Here is a 14,773-nt window from a genome sequence, read left to right as displayed (position 1 = left end):
CATCTATGTTGGACAGTGTGTCCCTACCCTAAATCAATAGAAAAGTGTCACCATCACACCAAGACATGGAGGACAAAAAGAAAGGAAAGAAGGTCATGACATGCACAGATTCCTCCATCTTGTACCCCTGAATTACATTCTAAACCCCCTAAAATTCTACTTTTCCCAGCCTGTGTCAATTCCCCTATTACACTACTCAAACCCTTGTGGCTTGTAATTCCTCATACAGAGTTGGCAGCCTCTCCCACAGGCTACAATAGAAGCCACAGGTGTTTTTGACTTCTTGCCAAGGTCTCTGAGACCCCCGCCAGGGTCTGGAGACATCCAGAGGGATGTCCTGGACTCCAACACAGCCCCACCAGATCGTTCTGCTGCTCTTCATCCTCACGTTTCCCGGAGTTCCAGAGCTGAAGGTGTGGTGTTCCTGTGGTGTTCCTGCTGCAGGGTTGGCCTACTGCAGGCACCTGTCCACAGTGAGGACGCACCTGTCGGCGCTGGTGAACCACAGCATCGTGTCCCCCGACGTGCCCTGCAGCGCCAGTGCGGGGCTCACCGTGGACATCTGGCACAGATACCTGCAGGACAGCTCGGTAGGGCCACCCCTGGGGACACACCAGCTCTGCTGGGCTCGGGGAGCCCAGGGCAGTGTCACTGAAGCGGGCGTGGCACGGGGAGGGAGCTGGTGAAACACATCAAGGAGTTCCTCAAGGAGGGAAGTCAGCTGGGCTGTCCCAGGCTGAGCACAGCCTGAGGCTCCTGATCCTTGGCGTGTGTGAGCTGGGGAGTGAGCACTGCTGTTCTTCAAGTGGTTCTGCTCAGAGCCTGCCTGCAGCAGTGGCTGTCACCCAAGTTCTGCTGTCCTGAGTGGGGTCCTGCCAGCTCAGAGGCACAGCGGTGGCCCTCGGTGACTTTGGTGAGCCACTCTTTGGTGTGGAGAGCCAAAATGTCCCCCCACAGCCTCTGGCTCTACTTAAGCCCAGGCAGGGCTCTGAGGGATCATGGGCAGTGGGGCTGGGGAATCTCTAACACAGAGACTAGAAAGAGATAAAGAATAAAGTAGGTATTTATTAGAAGGCCTCAATAGATCCACCTTGGGCAGCACAAGAGCCAGCCAGGGCTGCACCCAAGATGAACCAAAATGGTCACAAAATGCACGACTGCTCACAGGGTCTCTCACTTTTATAAGTTCTGGTCCATTTGCATATTGGAGTTAATTGTCCACTTACAGATTTAGCTTATGAAGTCCCATCCTGCTTGTTTTTCTCTCTTCAGCCCACGTTGTTTGTGCTCTTGGGCCTGAGATTTGTATCATTTGTCCTTGGTCCCCAGCTGGAGCAGGAATTGTTTTGTCTCCCTGCTCTGTGCAGAGAGCTCACCATCCCCTAATATAAAGCTCAGAGCTACACACCAAAGCAGCACAGAATGTGAAAAATATAAAAGCTAAAATCTGAGGCATCAGCTGGGGTGCTGATGGGTGGCACAGCCAGGCTGGGGACACCCATACATCCTGGCTGTGTCTGTGCCCTGACCCAGGTTCTTCCCGCAGAGTTACGAGGACCAGGAGCTGCTGCGGCTGATCTACTACGGCGGCATCCAGCACGAGATCAGGAAGGCTGTGTGGCCCTTCCTGCTGGGCCATTACCAGTTTGGGATGACAGAGGCAGAGAGGAAGGAGGTTGGTGAGGGTGTGCTGCCTGGTGTGCTCACTGGTGTGCCCTGGTGCTGCCCGATGAGCCCACTGTGCCTCACGTCCACTCTGCACCGGGCTGTAGGTAGGAGTGGGGCAAACCCTTGGATCAGCAGCCATTGCTAGGGCCAAGCTTCTCACTGACCTGTGCAGTGCCTTGTGCACCTTGGGAGGGCAGGGAGGAGATGGATGGGCGTTTTTCCATCCAAAATTTTTGTGCAGGATAAGGGTGGCTGCGTCCCACGAGCCGCAGTTCACACGAACGTGCACCGCCCTGTGTGGGGCACAGCTGGGGCTGGTTTGGGGCTCTGCAGGGACAGCCTTTGCCAGCCCCTGTCCCCTCGTGTCCCAGGCTGACGAGCAGACCCGGGCGTGCTACGAGCACACCATGGCAGAGTGGCTGGGCTGCGAGGCCATCGTCCGGCAGCGCGAGAAGGAGTCGCACGCCGCAGCCCTGGCCAAGTGCTCCTCGGGGGCCAGCCTGGACTCCCACATCCAGAGGATGATGCACAGGGACTCCACCATCAGCAACGAGGTGAGGGCTTGGGCAGTGCCCACCCGGAGTCTGTGTGGGGTGGAAACACAGGTCCTGCCCAGCCTCCTCCTGTGCCCACCTGTGCGCCTTGTTCCTCACTGTATTCTGTGGAAGTGAAATGCTCACTGCCTGATGCACTCCTGGGGGCATGGAAGATGGTTTGAAGTAGGGGTGAGGAGGAAGAGCATGTTCCTGGTGCTAAGGGGCTGTGAAGCAGGGCGCTGGGCTTCCTGGCTTCCTTTTCCAGCATGGAGCAAGCCAAAGCACACCCTCATCCACAGCACCTTGGGACTGGCTTTTAGCAATGCAGTGAGGAATGAGATCCACAGCCCAAACCGAAGGGTGTGGAGGGAAAAGCCTGTGAAAGGAAAGGCAATCCTGGGAACAGAGTCCAGGGAGTGTTTCCATGAGAGTTTTGTCCTTGGAGGAGAAGAGCCCAGCATGGCAGAGCATTCCCTGACCTCAGGCTGCTGGCCCAGAGGGGAGCTGAGCGCTGGAGATTTGATCTGCTTCCCTCTGGGAAGTTTATGTGAGTGCTTTGGGAAAGAAATGAGCTCAGCCCCAGTCCTGCAGGCTACGTGTGTGCCCAGAGAGGGAGAGATGCAGGGAAGGCAGGTCTGAGCCAGGGGCAGGGTGGAACTGGATGATGCAGCTCTCAGGGTGAGCAGCTCCATTGGCTGAAGCCCTGGGAATCATTCCCATCCCCTCAGCATCTCCACCGTGGCTCTTCCTTTGGACCCACGTGGGAAGGGAGCTGGCAGAGTGAACACACGCAAAGTTCCCCCCTTTTTCCATCTGAACCTGAAATTTCCTGTTTTAAGTGCTCCCATGGTAATGGAGGAAAACTGTCGCCCTTCCTTTCCCCACCAGAGCCTTGCCCAGCAAACACCCACAATAGAAGGGTGGGGACAGCTGCTGTTCTGAATGTGCTGTATTTTCTTAAAAATCCTATTGTTTGTGTGTGATGTCATGGCCATGCTCTGCACCTCTGCTCAGTTAATGGGGAGGACTCGCTCTCATTGTGGGCTGGTTGTTCAGAGGGACCCACGGAGCCAGGCTGGTGCCTGCAAAGCCCAGCCCTTCCCTCTGTGCTTCAGCTGGAAGCCAGAACAGGGTGCTCATGACTTTGAGAGGAGCTGCTTCCACCGAGTCTGGCTTAAAGCATCAATATTTGTCCTTGAGGAAAAGGAAAAAAGCATGAATATGCTTGGAGGGACTGTTTTATAGCCTGACTTCATCGTTTATGTAAACTGAGCTGGGCTGAGCTGCACTGCTGCCAAATTAGGACAGAGATTTGTAGAAATTCTCACTCCAAGGAGGCAGCGTGACCTCTGTGCAGGCCAGAGGAAAGCAGCTCCTTCAGGCCCAACACACAGCCCTTGAACCTGACAAAGCTTTGGCTTTGTCACCCTCCCAGCAGTGTCAGGGCTGAGGCAGGGCACTGTGCTGGGTGATGCAGCAGCACTGATGTGACAGGAACGTCCTCCGTGGATCAGATATTTACTGGATGCCTTTTCTGTTTGTTCTTCAGCCACGGAAGGGCCACCTCTGCTTGAGTTCCCTCACCCTGACCCCTTTGCCTTTCTTTTCTTTCTCACTTTTACCCCCTCAGTCCTCGCAGAGCTGCAGTTCTGGCCGGCAGAACCACGCCCGGCTGCAGAGCGACTCCAGCTCCAGCACCCAGGTGAGCACCTTGTCCCTCCATTCCTTGTCCCCCCATTCCTTGTCCCTCCATTCCTTGTTCCCCCATTCCTTGTCCCTCCATTCCTTGTCCCCACGGCTCTGCCTCGGCACAACCACAGTGATTTCTGGCAAACAGAAGCAGTGTTGGAAGTGGGAAATGAGTCCCCAGCTTGCTTTGGAGCTGCTAATGTCAGAATTGTGTTCTCCTTGGGCTGTTCAATGTTCACCTGCCAGCTCTGGCCTCACACCCGAAGGCCCACGGCTGCTCCCTGTGTTCATGGCCAGTTGAAATTTCTGCCCAGTATATAATGCCAAGCAAAGCATAGTCCTTTGTAGCAGGGATTTGTGGGCTTGGAGTTGTGCAAATGACTCAAATCCAGGCAGAAGAAGCTAAAGGGGGATTTTCCTCCCTCTCCACTGCTGGGATAATGGGCATTATGAGTACACAGCTCTTGGGGATGTAGTGCAAATGTTCCCAACACTTGCTGAATGCCTGGGGTGCCTTCCCACTTTGCAGGTGTTTGAATCTGTGGATGAGGTGGAGCAGACTGAAGTAGATTCTCAGCTGGAAGATGGCAAACAGAGCAAGATCCCCAATGGGACAGTCCCCAACGGCACGTGCTCCCCTGATTCTGGGCACCCCTCTTCCCAGAACTTCTCCATCACATCGGGGTTCTCGGAGCGCAGCTTCAGCAACGAGGACAGTGCCCTGGAAACCACCAAATCCTCATCCAGCTCCCAGGGAAAGGCTGCTGGGTCTGACATGCCAGCCCCACCAGACATGGACAGTGTCCAGCAGGAGAAGCTGCAGGGCCAAGACAGCCTGGAAGGTGAATTCCCTGCTGGTGGAAGCGTGGATTTTGTCCCCATGGGTGAGGGCTCGGCGGGGCTCCTGCGTGACAGTGACACTGTGGCCCTGACTGTGGTGGAGAGCTGGGCAGACAGCGAGGCTGAGAAGCAGAGCCTGGTGGAGAGTGAGGACAACCTCTCTGAGGAGCCAGAGATGGAGAGTCTGTACCCACAGCTGGACTCTCTGACTGTGACTGATCTGACCAGCAGTGAACCAGCTGCTCTCTCCTCCACGGGTGTCACCTACTCTGTAAGTACAGACCTGGCATGGGGGGTTCCTTCCTGGCTGTCTCACAGCCCACAGAGCAGCTGGGCTGGGAAGGGCCCTCTGGAGATCATCCAGTCCAACCCCCCTGCCAAGGGAGGGTCAGCTGGGGTAGGTGACACAGGAACGTGTCCAGGTGAGTTTGGGATGTCTCCAGAGAGGGAAATTCCCTGCACTCCCTGAGCAGCTGCCACTCTGCATGGGAAGAAGTTTTCCTCATGTTGTTTTGTTTCAGTTTATGGCCATTCCTCCTTGTGCTGTCACTCAGCACCACTGAAAAGAGTCTGGCACTCTCCTTTTGGCACATGATTTGTTTGTATGGATTGATGAGATTTCCTCTCAGTCTTCTCTTCTCTAGACTGACCAGGCCCAGTTCCACAGTCTCTCCTCATCAGAGAGATACTTCAGACTCCAAATAATCTCTCTGGCAGCTCCTTGTCTTTCTTGAGCTGTGGAGCCCAGAACTGAACACCACACTCCAGATGTGCCCCACTGGGGCTGAGTGGATTTACCTGTACCCAGTACTGATCCCACAGCTGGGCATAGAGGGGCTCCCACCTTCCAACCAAACTCTGCCCTGTCGCTCCATTGCCCTTGCATTTCTCTCCCTGCTTTTTACTGGAAAACAAATCAACTCTGCTCTTGTTTTGGGCAGCCAGAGCTGCTGGACATGTACACGGTGAACCTGCACCGCATCGAGAAGGACGTGCAGCGCTGTGACCGCAACTACTGGTACTTCACCCCCGCCAACCTGGAGAAGCTCCGCAACGTCATGTGCAGGTGGGGGCTCCGGGGGCCTTCCTGGGACTCACCTGCAGGCTGGAGCCTCAAACTGTGTTGTGGTTATGGAGTTTTGCTCCTTGCCTTCCTCCCCTCATCACCCCAGCACTGGGGCCACAGCTCCAAGAATTCACAGCTCCTCGGTGCCCAGACCGAGGTGTCCGGCTGTCCTTCCCCTGTGTCCTGGGGTTTTGGCCAAGGCAGGGGCTCTCTGGGCTGCCCAGGAAGCAGTGCAGCCCATCTGGCAAATGTTTTGATGAAGATCAGCCCACAGAGCTGTAGTGCTAATGAGAAAGTGCCTGAAGCACTGGAATGGTTTGTGCCTGCCCAAAATCCCAGGAGAGAGCCAGACCTGGATGCATTTCTGAGTCCCCGTGACTCTGAGCTTGCCTAGTGACACTCAGAGGCTCCAGCTCAGCTGCTGCTTCACAGGCTGCAAAGGCTAAAATATTATTACTCATCTTGCAAACATGAGGAGAAGCTGCTGTTCCATCAGTGCTGTCACTTCACCCGACAGCCAGAGCTGGAGATCCCTGCTGAGATTAGACCTTCAGCACAGCACATTTTGGAAAACCAGTGGGCAGGATGGAAAAGATCCTTCCCTTGTGCCAGCAGCAGATCTGAGTCCTCTCTGAACACATTTTGCCTTGCTACCAAAAAAGGGAAGATATCCCTGCAGGGCTGGGTGCTCCCTGGGACACTAGGAATGGGAAGGGGAGGCAGTGTCTGCAGAGAACCACGGGGATGAATGGAGGGAGAAGGATAAGAATGAGAGATGAACAAGTTCTATCGGTCTCTACCCTTTAACCAGTGAACCCACTGTGCTGTGCTTTCCCACCATTTTGCTTTTCCCTGTGCTGATTTTCCCTGCAATGGCCATGGCACAGCCCTGGGTTGACCCTGGATGTGGCCATGGCAGGGTGTTGATCCAGGACTGTGCCATGCCTGCCTTACCTGGGAGGCATCACAAGAATTTCATTATTTGCTGCACAGGGGTAACAGAATGAACAGATTTACCCCAGCATCCTGGGAAGGGAGACAGGGCAGGGGCAAAGGAAGTGACAGGTGGTGGCACTCAGGTCCCAGGTCACCCCTCCTGCTCTCTCACACAGCTACATCTGGCAGCACATTGAGATTGGCTACGTGCAGGGGATGTGTGACCTGCTGGCCCCTCTCCTGGTCATCCTGGATGACGGTGAGTGGCTCTGCTCTGCTTTCCCTGTCCCTGTGTGGGGATGTGCCAGGTGGGTGGTGGCCCTTTGCAGTGGAGTGCCTGGAGGTGTGGAGCAGGATCCCGTTTGTCTGTGATGCTGCCTGGCTCCCAGGAGCCCACCCTGGAGCCAGGCTGGACTTTCTGGAGGGGCATTGCTGCTGCAGGAGCAGCAGTGGCTGTGCAGCCCTGCAGTGATGTCTCTCCTCCCTGCACAGAGGCTCTGGCTTTCAGCTGCTTCACCGAGCTGATGAAGAGGATGAACCAGAACTTCCCCCACGGAGGAGCCATGGACACCCACTTCGCCAACATGAGGTCGCTGATCCAGGTGAGAGTTCCTGGCATGGGGATGGCAGCTCCTCACACCCAAGGGGGAAAGCTGGTCCTGGGGGGGCTGATGGGGAGGTTCAGTGTTGGGGAGCAGGAGGGGCAGCAGGGGCTCTAAGGAATAGCCTGGAGCAGTGTGTGCCAGGAAAGGAGAGCTGGTGCAGAAGGAGAGCAGTGGGATGGAGGGAAATAGGCATAGGGATGGCTGGTGCCTTGTGTGTGCATCCCTGAGTTTCCATTTGCTTTTCTTGACAGATTCTGGACTCTGAGCTCTTCGAGCTGATGCACCAGAATGGGGATTACACTCATTTCTACTTCTGCTACCGATGGTTTCTCCTGGACTTCAAGAGAGGTGTGTGCTGAGACCACCCAAGGGTAGGGCAAGCTCTGCTTCCAGGCTTCTCAGCTGGCTTAAACTTATTTTTAATTCCTTTTCACTTTTCCCTGGTTTATGTTTGGCTGATTGTTCTGTCTGGATACAGAACCTGTTGTTCCAGAGCTGCTGCTGAGCCTCTCCATGAGTGTGCCCTGGGGCCTGTGTCACCTGCTGCCGGGCAGAATATTTCTCCTTACAGATGACTGATGTATTGCTTCCAGGTGGAGCAGGTTCCTGTGGGAAGGAAGCACCCAGAGTGTCTCCCCAGTGCTGCTGTGAGCTCTGTGAGCCAGGGTGGGGTGAGTGGAGTGGTAACTGCTGTCCTCTGCTCACAGAGCTGGTGTACGACGATGTCTTTGCTGTCTGGGAGACCATCTGGGCTGCTGCTCACGTCTCCTCTGCTCACTACGTGCTCTTCATAGCCCTGGCCCTGGTGGAGATGTACCGGGACATCATCCTGGAGAACAACATGGATTTTACAGACATCATCAAGTTTTTCAATGGTACGGCTCGTGCTCTGTTGGGCTGAGTTTGGGGCAGCTGCTCAGGTGTAGGAGTGTTTAACACCCAGAGCTCTGAGGGATCTGGTGGGGCTGGAATCCACCTTCCTGTCGCTGTCGAGGCAGGACGGGAATGAGAAGACTCTGACTCAGAAGGCTGTGAGAGTAAAACTCCTATTTATTCAAAATACACTGCTCTTTTATACAGAGCTTCACAAGGATCAAATCCATTGGTTCTGAAGTGAAAACAACCCACCACCATTGGTGCAGAGTGCTTGAAGCACAGTGATAGAACTTAACTATAAACAATGTGAAAAACAAGAGAGATAAAGAATTATTTACATTCTTTCCCAGCTCTTTCCCAGGCTTTTGCCTGGCTAGAAACTCTCAGTTTCTTTCTTTGACTGAATCTGAGACCCACACCTGCCCTCCTCAGCAATGGCCAACCTGGATGTGTTGGTGGGAGCTGAGCTGTGCTTTCCCCATCCTGGGGGCTGGTTAAGGATGGCTCTCCAGAGCCAGGGGAGGTTGGGAATGTGGGCTGGGGGCTGCTCTGCTCTGCTCTGAGCTGTCTGCTCTGTGTTGCAGAAATGGCCGAGCGCCACAACACCAAGCAGATCCTGAAGCTGGCTCGGGACCTGGTCTATAAAGTGCAGACTCTGATCGAGAACAAATGAAGGAGCCGGGGCAGGCGAGGCACCCACAGAGCCAGGACTCCCCTCCCTTCTCCTGTTTCTCCAAGTGCCACACCTGTGGGACTCAGGTGGTGGGACACGTGCTGCTGTGTGAGCTGGGAGTCCCCTGGGCTCAGCACAGGCCCTGGCTCAGACCTTCTGCAGTGACTCAACCAAAGATCCCTCCAGGTGTGTTCCTGTGCTGGGAGCAGCACCAGGCAGTGGCTTCCTGGCCTCGGAGCAGCTTCGTGGCCACCAGAACTGCCCAGGCATTGCCACGTCCCGGGGCATAGCTCGGGGGCTGGGGGAGCAGAGCTTGGTGGCACAGAGGGAAAGCTGATTCCTTGGAAGGCTGCAACCCTTCCCTGTGGTGTGGGAAGGCAGCCAGCCCTGCCAGCCCAGGGATGCTGCTGGTTCTCAGCTTCTCACCAACAAAATGATGTTCTGCCAGTAAAGGGGGGGGACTTTGATCGCAGAAATTCCTCTTCTGATCTTGTCCCTCAATGCATTGCTTCCCCTTCAGTTTTTTCTTTTTTTAGGGCTCTGTTTTCTCCCTGGGATTTTACAGTGTTCCTACAATATCTGAGCACACAAGAGGTTAGTTTCTGGATGGATTTTCAGAACAGCTCCAAATTCAGCATTGGGGTTATTTTTCAATGTAAGTTCTCTGAACGCTGGGAAATCTGGCCCTGACCTCCTCTGAGAGCTCCAGGCTGGAGGTTTTCTTACCTGCCTTACTTTAGCTGCTTGTGGTAGGAGTCTGGTCTCTTATTGTTCCTCTGAGCTCTTGTGAGGGAAGGGCTCCTCAGAAGGCAAGTCAGAGCTCCTGATTATCCTGACTTTCCCTCTGACAGCTTCAGGACTGGCTGTTGAGTCCTGTAAACCCACTGAGCATCTCCAGTTAGGTCTTGGTGGGCTTTTCCCACAGGCCTGTGAGAGGAAAATAGCCCAAGGTCCCTGAGTGGGCTTTGCTTTGGGAAGATGCACTTGTGTGGCCACTTTTCCTGCACAGCCTGGAGCCCACTGCATGAAGTGCCTCTCCAGCTGCTGTGTCCCACACAGGCTGCCCTGCAGAGGCTTCGGAGTCATTTTTCAACTCAGGTAAAAACAATGCAGGAAGAGGAGAGGGGTGGGTGGATGGAGGGTCCAGCCCAGCTGGGGAGAGCAGTGCTGGAGGTGCTGGGCTGGAGCTCTCTCTGAGGGCACTTTCTCTCAAGTTTTGCTGCAAATATTTGTGTTCCCCCCTGGTGCAGTGTGTGCTGTGTGCGTGCTCTCCTCTGGCCCTCCTCCTGCCTTGCCACAGGGGGGAAAGGGAAAAAAAAAGTTCCTCCTTCAGTGGAACATCTGTCTGTGCTGGTTTGTGCTGCCTCGTGTCAGATGTTGCTGGCAGGAAAAAGGTGGCTGTCAGTCTGCACAGGAGAAAACTTCTGCTGCAGGGAAGGTCTGAGCAGCGTGGTGGAATGGGCAAATCAGCAATTTCTGTGTTCTGGGACAGGGAGGTCACAGCTGGAAAAGGCAGTGGCACATCCTGAACCCTATGGGGAAGGGGCTGGGGCAGGAGGAGAGCAATGGGAAGTCCTTCACTCCTATTAATCCCAACAATCTGGGAATTCCCTGAAGCAGTAACACCTCTAAGGGTGCTGGGCTGCAGTAGCACAGGAAAAAAAGAGCTTGACATCTGCCAGTTCCTGTGAGAATCTTTCATCTTTCCATCAAGCAGAGTGAAAAGCTCGTGTCCTCCCTCCTTGCCAGGCTGCTCCTGTTCCCTCTGGGTTCCAGGACAGATCTGTCACCTGTCTAGAGGGAAAGGGAAGGGCTCTGTTCTCCCATTCCACCTGCAGGTCACCTTAAACACCACCTGCCCGAGCAACGTCGCTGACACTAAACCTTTCAAGCTTCTTTCCTTGGTTTTTAAACAAAAACAGCCAAGAAATTCTGCACAATATTTGCTGTCTGTATTTACTGAGAGTGTCTTTGGGCCGCTCAATAGCAGTGTTTTTTTGAATAATTTCTGAGGAGGGGGAGAAAAAAAGTATTTATTTATTGATTGTACCTGACCATGTGTCCTTGTGTGCTGGCGTGTGAGTGTGCGCTGTTGTGCAAATGGAAATAGAAATTTTCAATGTTATTTATGATATCTTGTAAATGTTTACCAGAGAATTGTGTCTATATATAATATATATACAGTATAGAGAGAAAATATGTGAACTAAGTGGGTTATTTTTTTGATGGGGAGGGGTGAGGAATCTTTTGCTTCTAAGAACTGTGTGGTTTCTATAGCACCTGTTCCATGATGTGCCAATCTGTCACTGTCCCTGTGCTGGGAGAGTTGTTCTGGTGGGGCAACAGGAAGCTCAGAGCAGCACCACCATCACACCCTCAGTTTGGCTTCATCTTGGCTCTGAATTTAAGACTGGACAAGAGGAAAAAATAAAGAAAAAGGAGGGAAAATTAATATAAAAAATCTTTGTTTCAGCTGTGTTGTTGGGCAAGTTCTTGTGCTTGTGGGGACCCACAGTGAGACTCCACCAGGAGCCTGTGGCTCTCTTTGATGGTTAAAAGCTGCTAAGAAGCTGAAAAACAAAAGTTTTGCTTTGCAGCTGCTTGTGGGTCTTCTCTGGCCTCATCCTCTCCTGCCTGGCTCTGCCTCCCTGCTGGATCCCCAGCAGATAAAGCCTTGTTCTGGAATTCTGACAGGGCAATCGTGGTGCTGGAAGCCAGCAGGGATCTCTCCCAGCTGTGCAGCCAAGGATGGCCCGTTTGCGGGAGAGGGCTGTCACCAGGCTTGCCCATATACAGTAATCTTGTCTGGCCCCTTGGGGAAGAGGAATGTCTCATCCCAGCAGCTCTGTGCAGCTGGAATCCCCCCCACAATGGCACTGCCAGCCCAGGACTGTTTTAGCCTGTTGTTGGGAACAGGCGCTGGAGCTCTGTGCCTTAAGCTGACAGAGGGCAGGGTTAGATTGGGTTTTTAGGAAGAAATTCTGCACTACAAGGCACTGGCACACCCTCTGTCCCTGGAATCCAGGACAGGGCTTGGAACAGCCTGGGATAGTGGAAGGTGTCCCTGGCCATGGCAAGAGGTGGAACAGGGTGATCTCTGAAATTTCCTTCCAACTCCAACCATTTCATAACTCCACGCTTTCTGAGGAGACTGCTCCATTCTCCCCTGGGTGCAGGAGGGTGGCAGGAGCTGCCAGCCCACGTTCCCTGCCCCAGACACTCCAAGCTGAGCCTGAGGAAGGAAGGATGGGCTCCACGGGCTGAGCTCAGCTCCCATCACACCCTCACTCAGCACCCCCTTTGCTGTGGGGTTTGGGGTTTGTCTCCAGCTGCTGAGCTCAGATAATCTTGGGTGTGTAAATCCACTGGGTGTTTGTGTCCTGGCCCTGTGTTCCCCCGAGGGAGTGACAAGTGGATTCCCTTCCTGCATTTGAGCTTTCTGCTCTTGCAACCCTCCAACAAGCTCCTGGTACCCATCTCTTTTGGTGTCACCCGTGCAGACCCTTTAGAAGTTGTGTTTGTTCCTAAATGTGTGATTTTCCTAAGAGTTTTTCTCTTGCTCTGTCGAGTCCCTGAATCGCTTTGCTGTGAATATTTTTCATATTTTTCATGAAGACTTGAGAAAAGGTTTTTTTTTGGGTTTGTTTGTTTGTTTGTTTGTTTGTTTTTTGTGGGGGAACTTCCTGCTGTGTCCCTGTCCTGCTCTCATCCAGCCCCTGGCATGGGGAACATCCCTTAACTCATCCAAATGCACCTGGTAGTGCAACATGAGCCAGCAGTGGAACTGCAGGTGTCACCTCTTGTCACTGACAGGTGAAAAAAAGGCTGAGAGATGGAACTATTGAAGAGATGGGTCCCAAAATCCCTGGAGACACAGGCCTTGTGGCCAAGAACAGTTTATGGGATTAAGTTTTTCTTATTCTTTGTTTTTTTTATTTATTTATTTCTTATTTTGCCCGGCTATTTCCCCTCTCTTTCCTGGATTTTCCTGAGATTGGTTCCCTGCACTGGGAGCCACTGTAGCCAATGGGCCTCTGACCAGGGACTGGACCAGTTCTGGGATTTTCATCCCCTAACTTTGCTTCTGAAATATTTTACAATATCTAAATCACTTTTCTCTATAGAGGCACAGTGGGAGCCTCTGAGCCTTTGATCAGTAGGACCAAAATGATGGTCATGTCATCAAAACCTGTGTTTTATTTCTCATTCCATTTGGGAATTTCCCCAAGTACTGAGCAGTTCTGGGCTTGTCTTCAGCATTTTACTATTGTGTGAGCACAAACTGATAGAGCACAACGTAGAGATGGAGTTCCAACCCTTCCCAGCACTATGGAAGGGTTGGAACTCACCAGAACCTGTGTCAGGAATTCCTATAAAAGGTTTTTTGGACACCCTGAAGTAGATCAAATGCCACTGATTGTTCCTGCTTTTCCACTCAAGGTCAGCATCCTCATTGCCCTTAATAAGCAATATTTCACTGATTAAGGCATCTAAACAATTGTGGTTCTCAGTGTGACCACATTTCTGTCCTCTGATGGCCACGTGGGCCACGGCTGAGGCCATTTGGTGCCACAGCCACACATTCACAGAGCTCAGTGTGTGGCTTCCTTCCCAACTTTACCCAAATCCCGAACTTCCTGGAGAATGCACGTGGTTGGAATGGCCGTGAAAGTCTTTTAATGTGTCTCGTTTAATTTCTAATTTAATTTTAGATTTGTGATAAGCATATTCCACCTTAAATTCCTGTTCAGTGGTTTAATGGCTTCCTTTTAGAGATGGATTTTGCACATGGAGGCTGAGCAGAGCCCGTGGATGGTGCTGCAGGGGACAGTCCCTTCTCCACGGTGGCTCCTGAGCCATCAGCAGTGGGACATAACTGAGAGCAAGAGCATCAGTGCTTTGATGAGGGGGGAAAAAGCACCATCTATTATTTTTTTTTAAATTATTTTTTAACAAATGAATGCTAAAGATTAAACTATGCACAAGATCTTAAATACCTGGAAGTTTAAGGAATGAGTATGGCTTTGCTGCTAAGGATGATAAAGAATTGAAAATTCTGATCCTGGGTACCAAAAGACTAAAAATATCATTGTTGTGACTATGTAAGATTGACTTAAATTCTCAGAAGTTTATCCTCTCTGGAGAGTAATTCCCAGAAGCCAGGGAATAAATTGTTTTCCCAAACAGAATTAATGAAAGGCTTTGAAAATGCAACGTGGATGTAACTTCAGACCCACGATTGTCACTTCTGTTGTTCTAAGAGTGTTCTGGAGAGCCAGGCAGGGTGACAGGGTGTGACAGCCATCGTGGGGGCTCTGTGGGACAGGGAATTACCCCTCAGCACAGGGATTTGAATGTATCTGGTGTCCTGGCATTAAACTTTTCTGTTGCCCTACACAGAATTGCTGCTTTTCTCTGTTGGATGCCATTTTGGTCTCTGGGAGTTGCTCGATCTGAGCTTAACGAGCACTTACAGCTTTTAATCTATTTGTAGAAGTGCTGCTAATGTTCTTAGATTATCTGAATCCCACACTGTGGTATAATATCTGTTTTATATTATTTTATTCATGCTTTTGTTTTTTTTTTTTTAATGTAAACTGTTCCTTATTGTTGTTGAGAAAGAAAAATTAAAGCTCTATTCTCTATGGTTAATGTATTTTCAAATCAAGCAGATCGTGGTGGTTCTTTCCGGCTGTGTGGTCCCTGGGAAGGCAGTGAATGGGGATACCCTGAGCAGGGAGTGACCAAAATGCTCTGTATTTCCAGATTCCAGAGCCCCCTGTTGCTCGTGGTGAGTGTCCCCTGTGCTGGGGACCCTGCTGTCACCTGGGCTGCTTTTTGCACCCTCCTTGCCCTCATGGTCCTCACTTTCCCCCATCCCCAT

At 52.3% G+C, this 14,773-nt stretch overlaps 1 protein-coding gene across 4 annotated transcripts in view; it reads left to right on the top strand.

Annotated features, from left to right (window-relative positions):
* The window catches only part of SGSM1 (small G protein signaling modulator 1), a 37,366-nt gene extending 22,821 nt beyond the window's left edge, over positions 1-14,545 (top strand). For all 4 annotated transcript variants that reach the window (XM_085593192.1, XM_077787214.2, XM_021544704.3 and 1 more), the window contains 11 exons: positions 445-590; positions 1,547-1,675; positions 2,040-2,222; positions 3,835-3,906; positions 4,423-5,004; positions 5,675-5,799; positions 6,912-6,994; positions 7,228-7,337; positions 7,592-7,688; positions 8,048-8,215; positions 8,801-14,545. In XM_085593192.1, coding sequence (XP_085449318.1) covers positions 445-590; positions 1,547-1,675; positions 2,040-2,222; positions 3,835-3,906; positions 4,423-5,004; positions 5,675-5,799; positions 6,912-6,994; positions 7,228-7,337; positions 7,592-7,688; positions 8,048-8,215; positions 8,801-8,889 — 1,784 coding nt within the window. In that variant the 3' untranslated portion in view covers positions 8,890-14,545. The remainder of the gene's footprint in view (positions 1-444; positions 591-1,546; positions 1,676-2,039; positions 2,223-3,834; positions 3,907-4,422; positions 5,005-5,674; positions 5,800-6,911; positions 6,995-7,227; positions 7,338-7,591; positions 7,689-8,047; positions 8,216-8,800) is intronic.
* Positions 14,546-14,773: the final 228 nt, after the last annotated feature.

The sequence above is a fragment of the Lonchura striata genome, chromosome 15, assembly GCF_050655825.1.
Source record: "Lonchura striata isolate lonStrDom1 chromosome 15, ASM5065582v1, whole genome shotgun sequence".
Lineage (NCBI taxonomy): Eukaryota > Metazoa > Chordata > Aves > Passeriformes > Estrildidae > Lonchura > Lonchura striata.
The sequence above is the reverse complement of the archived record's forward strand: the minus strand, read 5'-3'. Positions and strand labels throughout refer to the sequence as shown.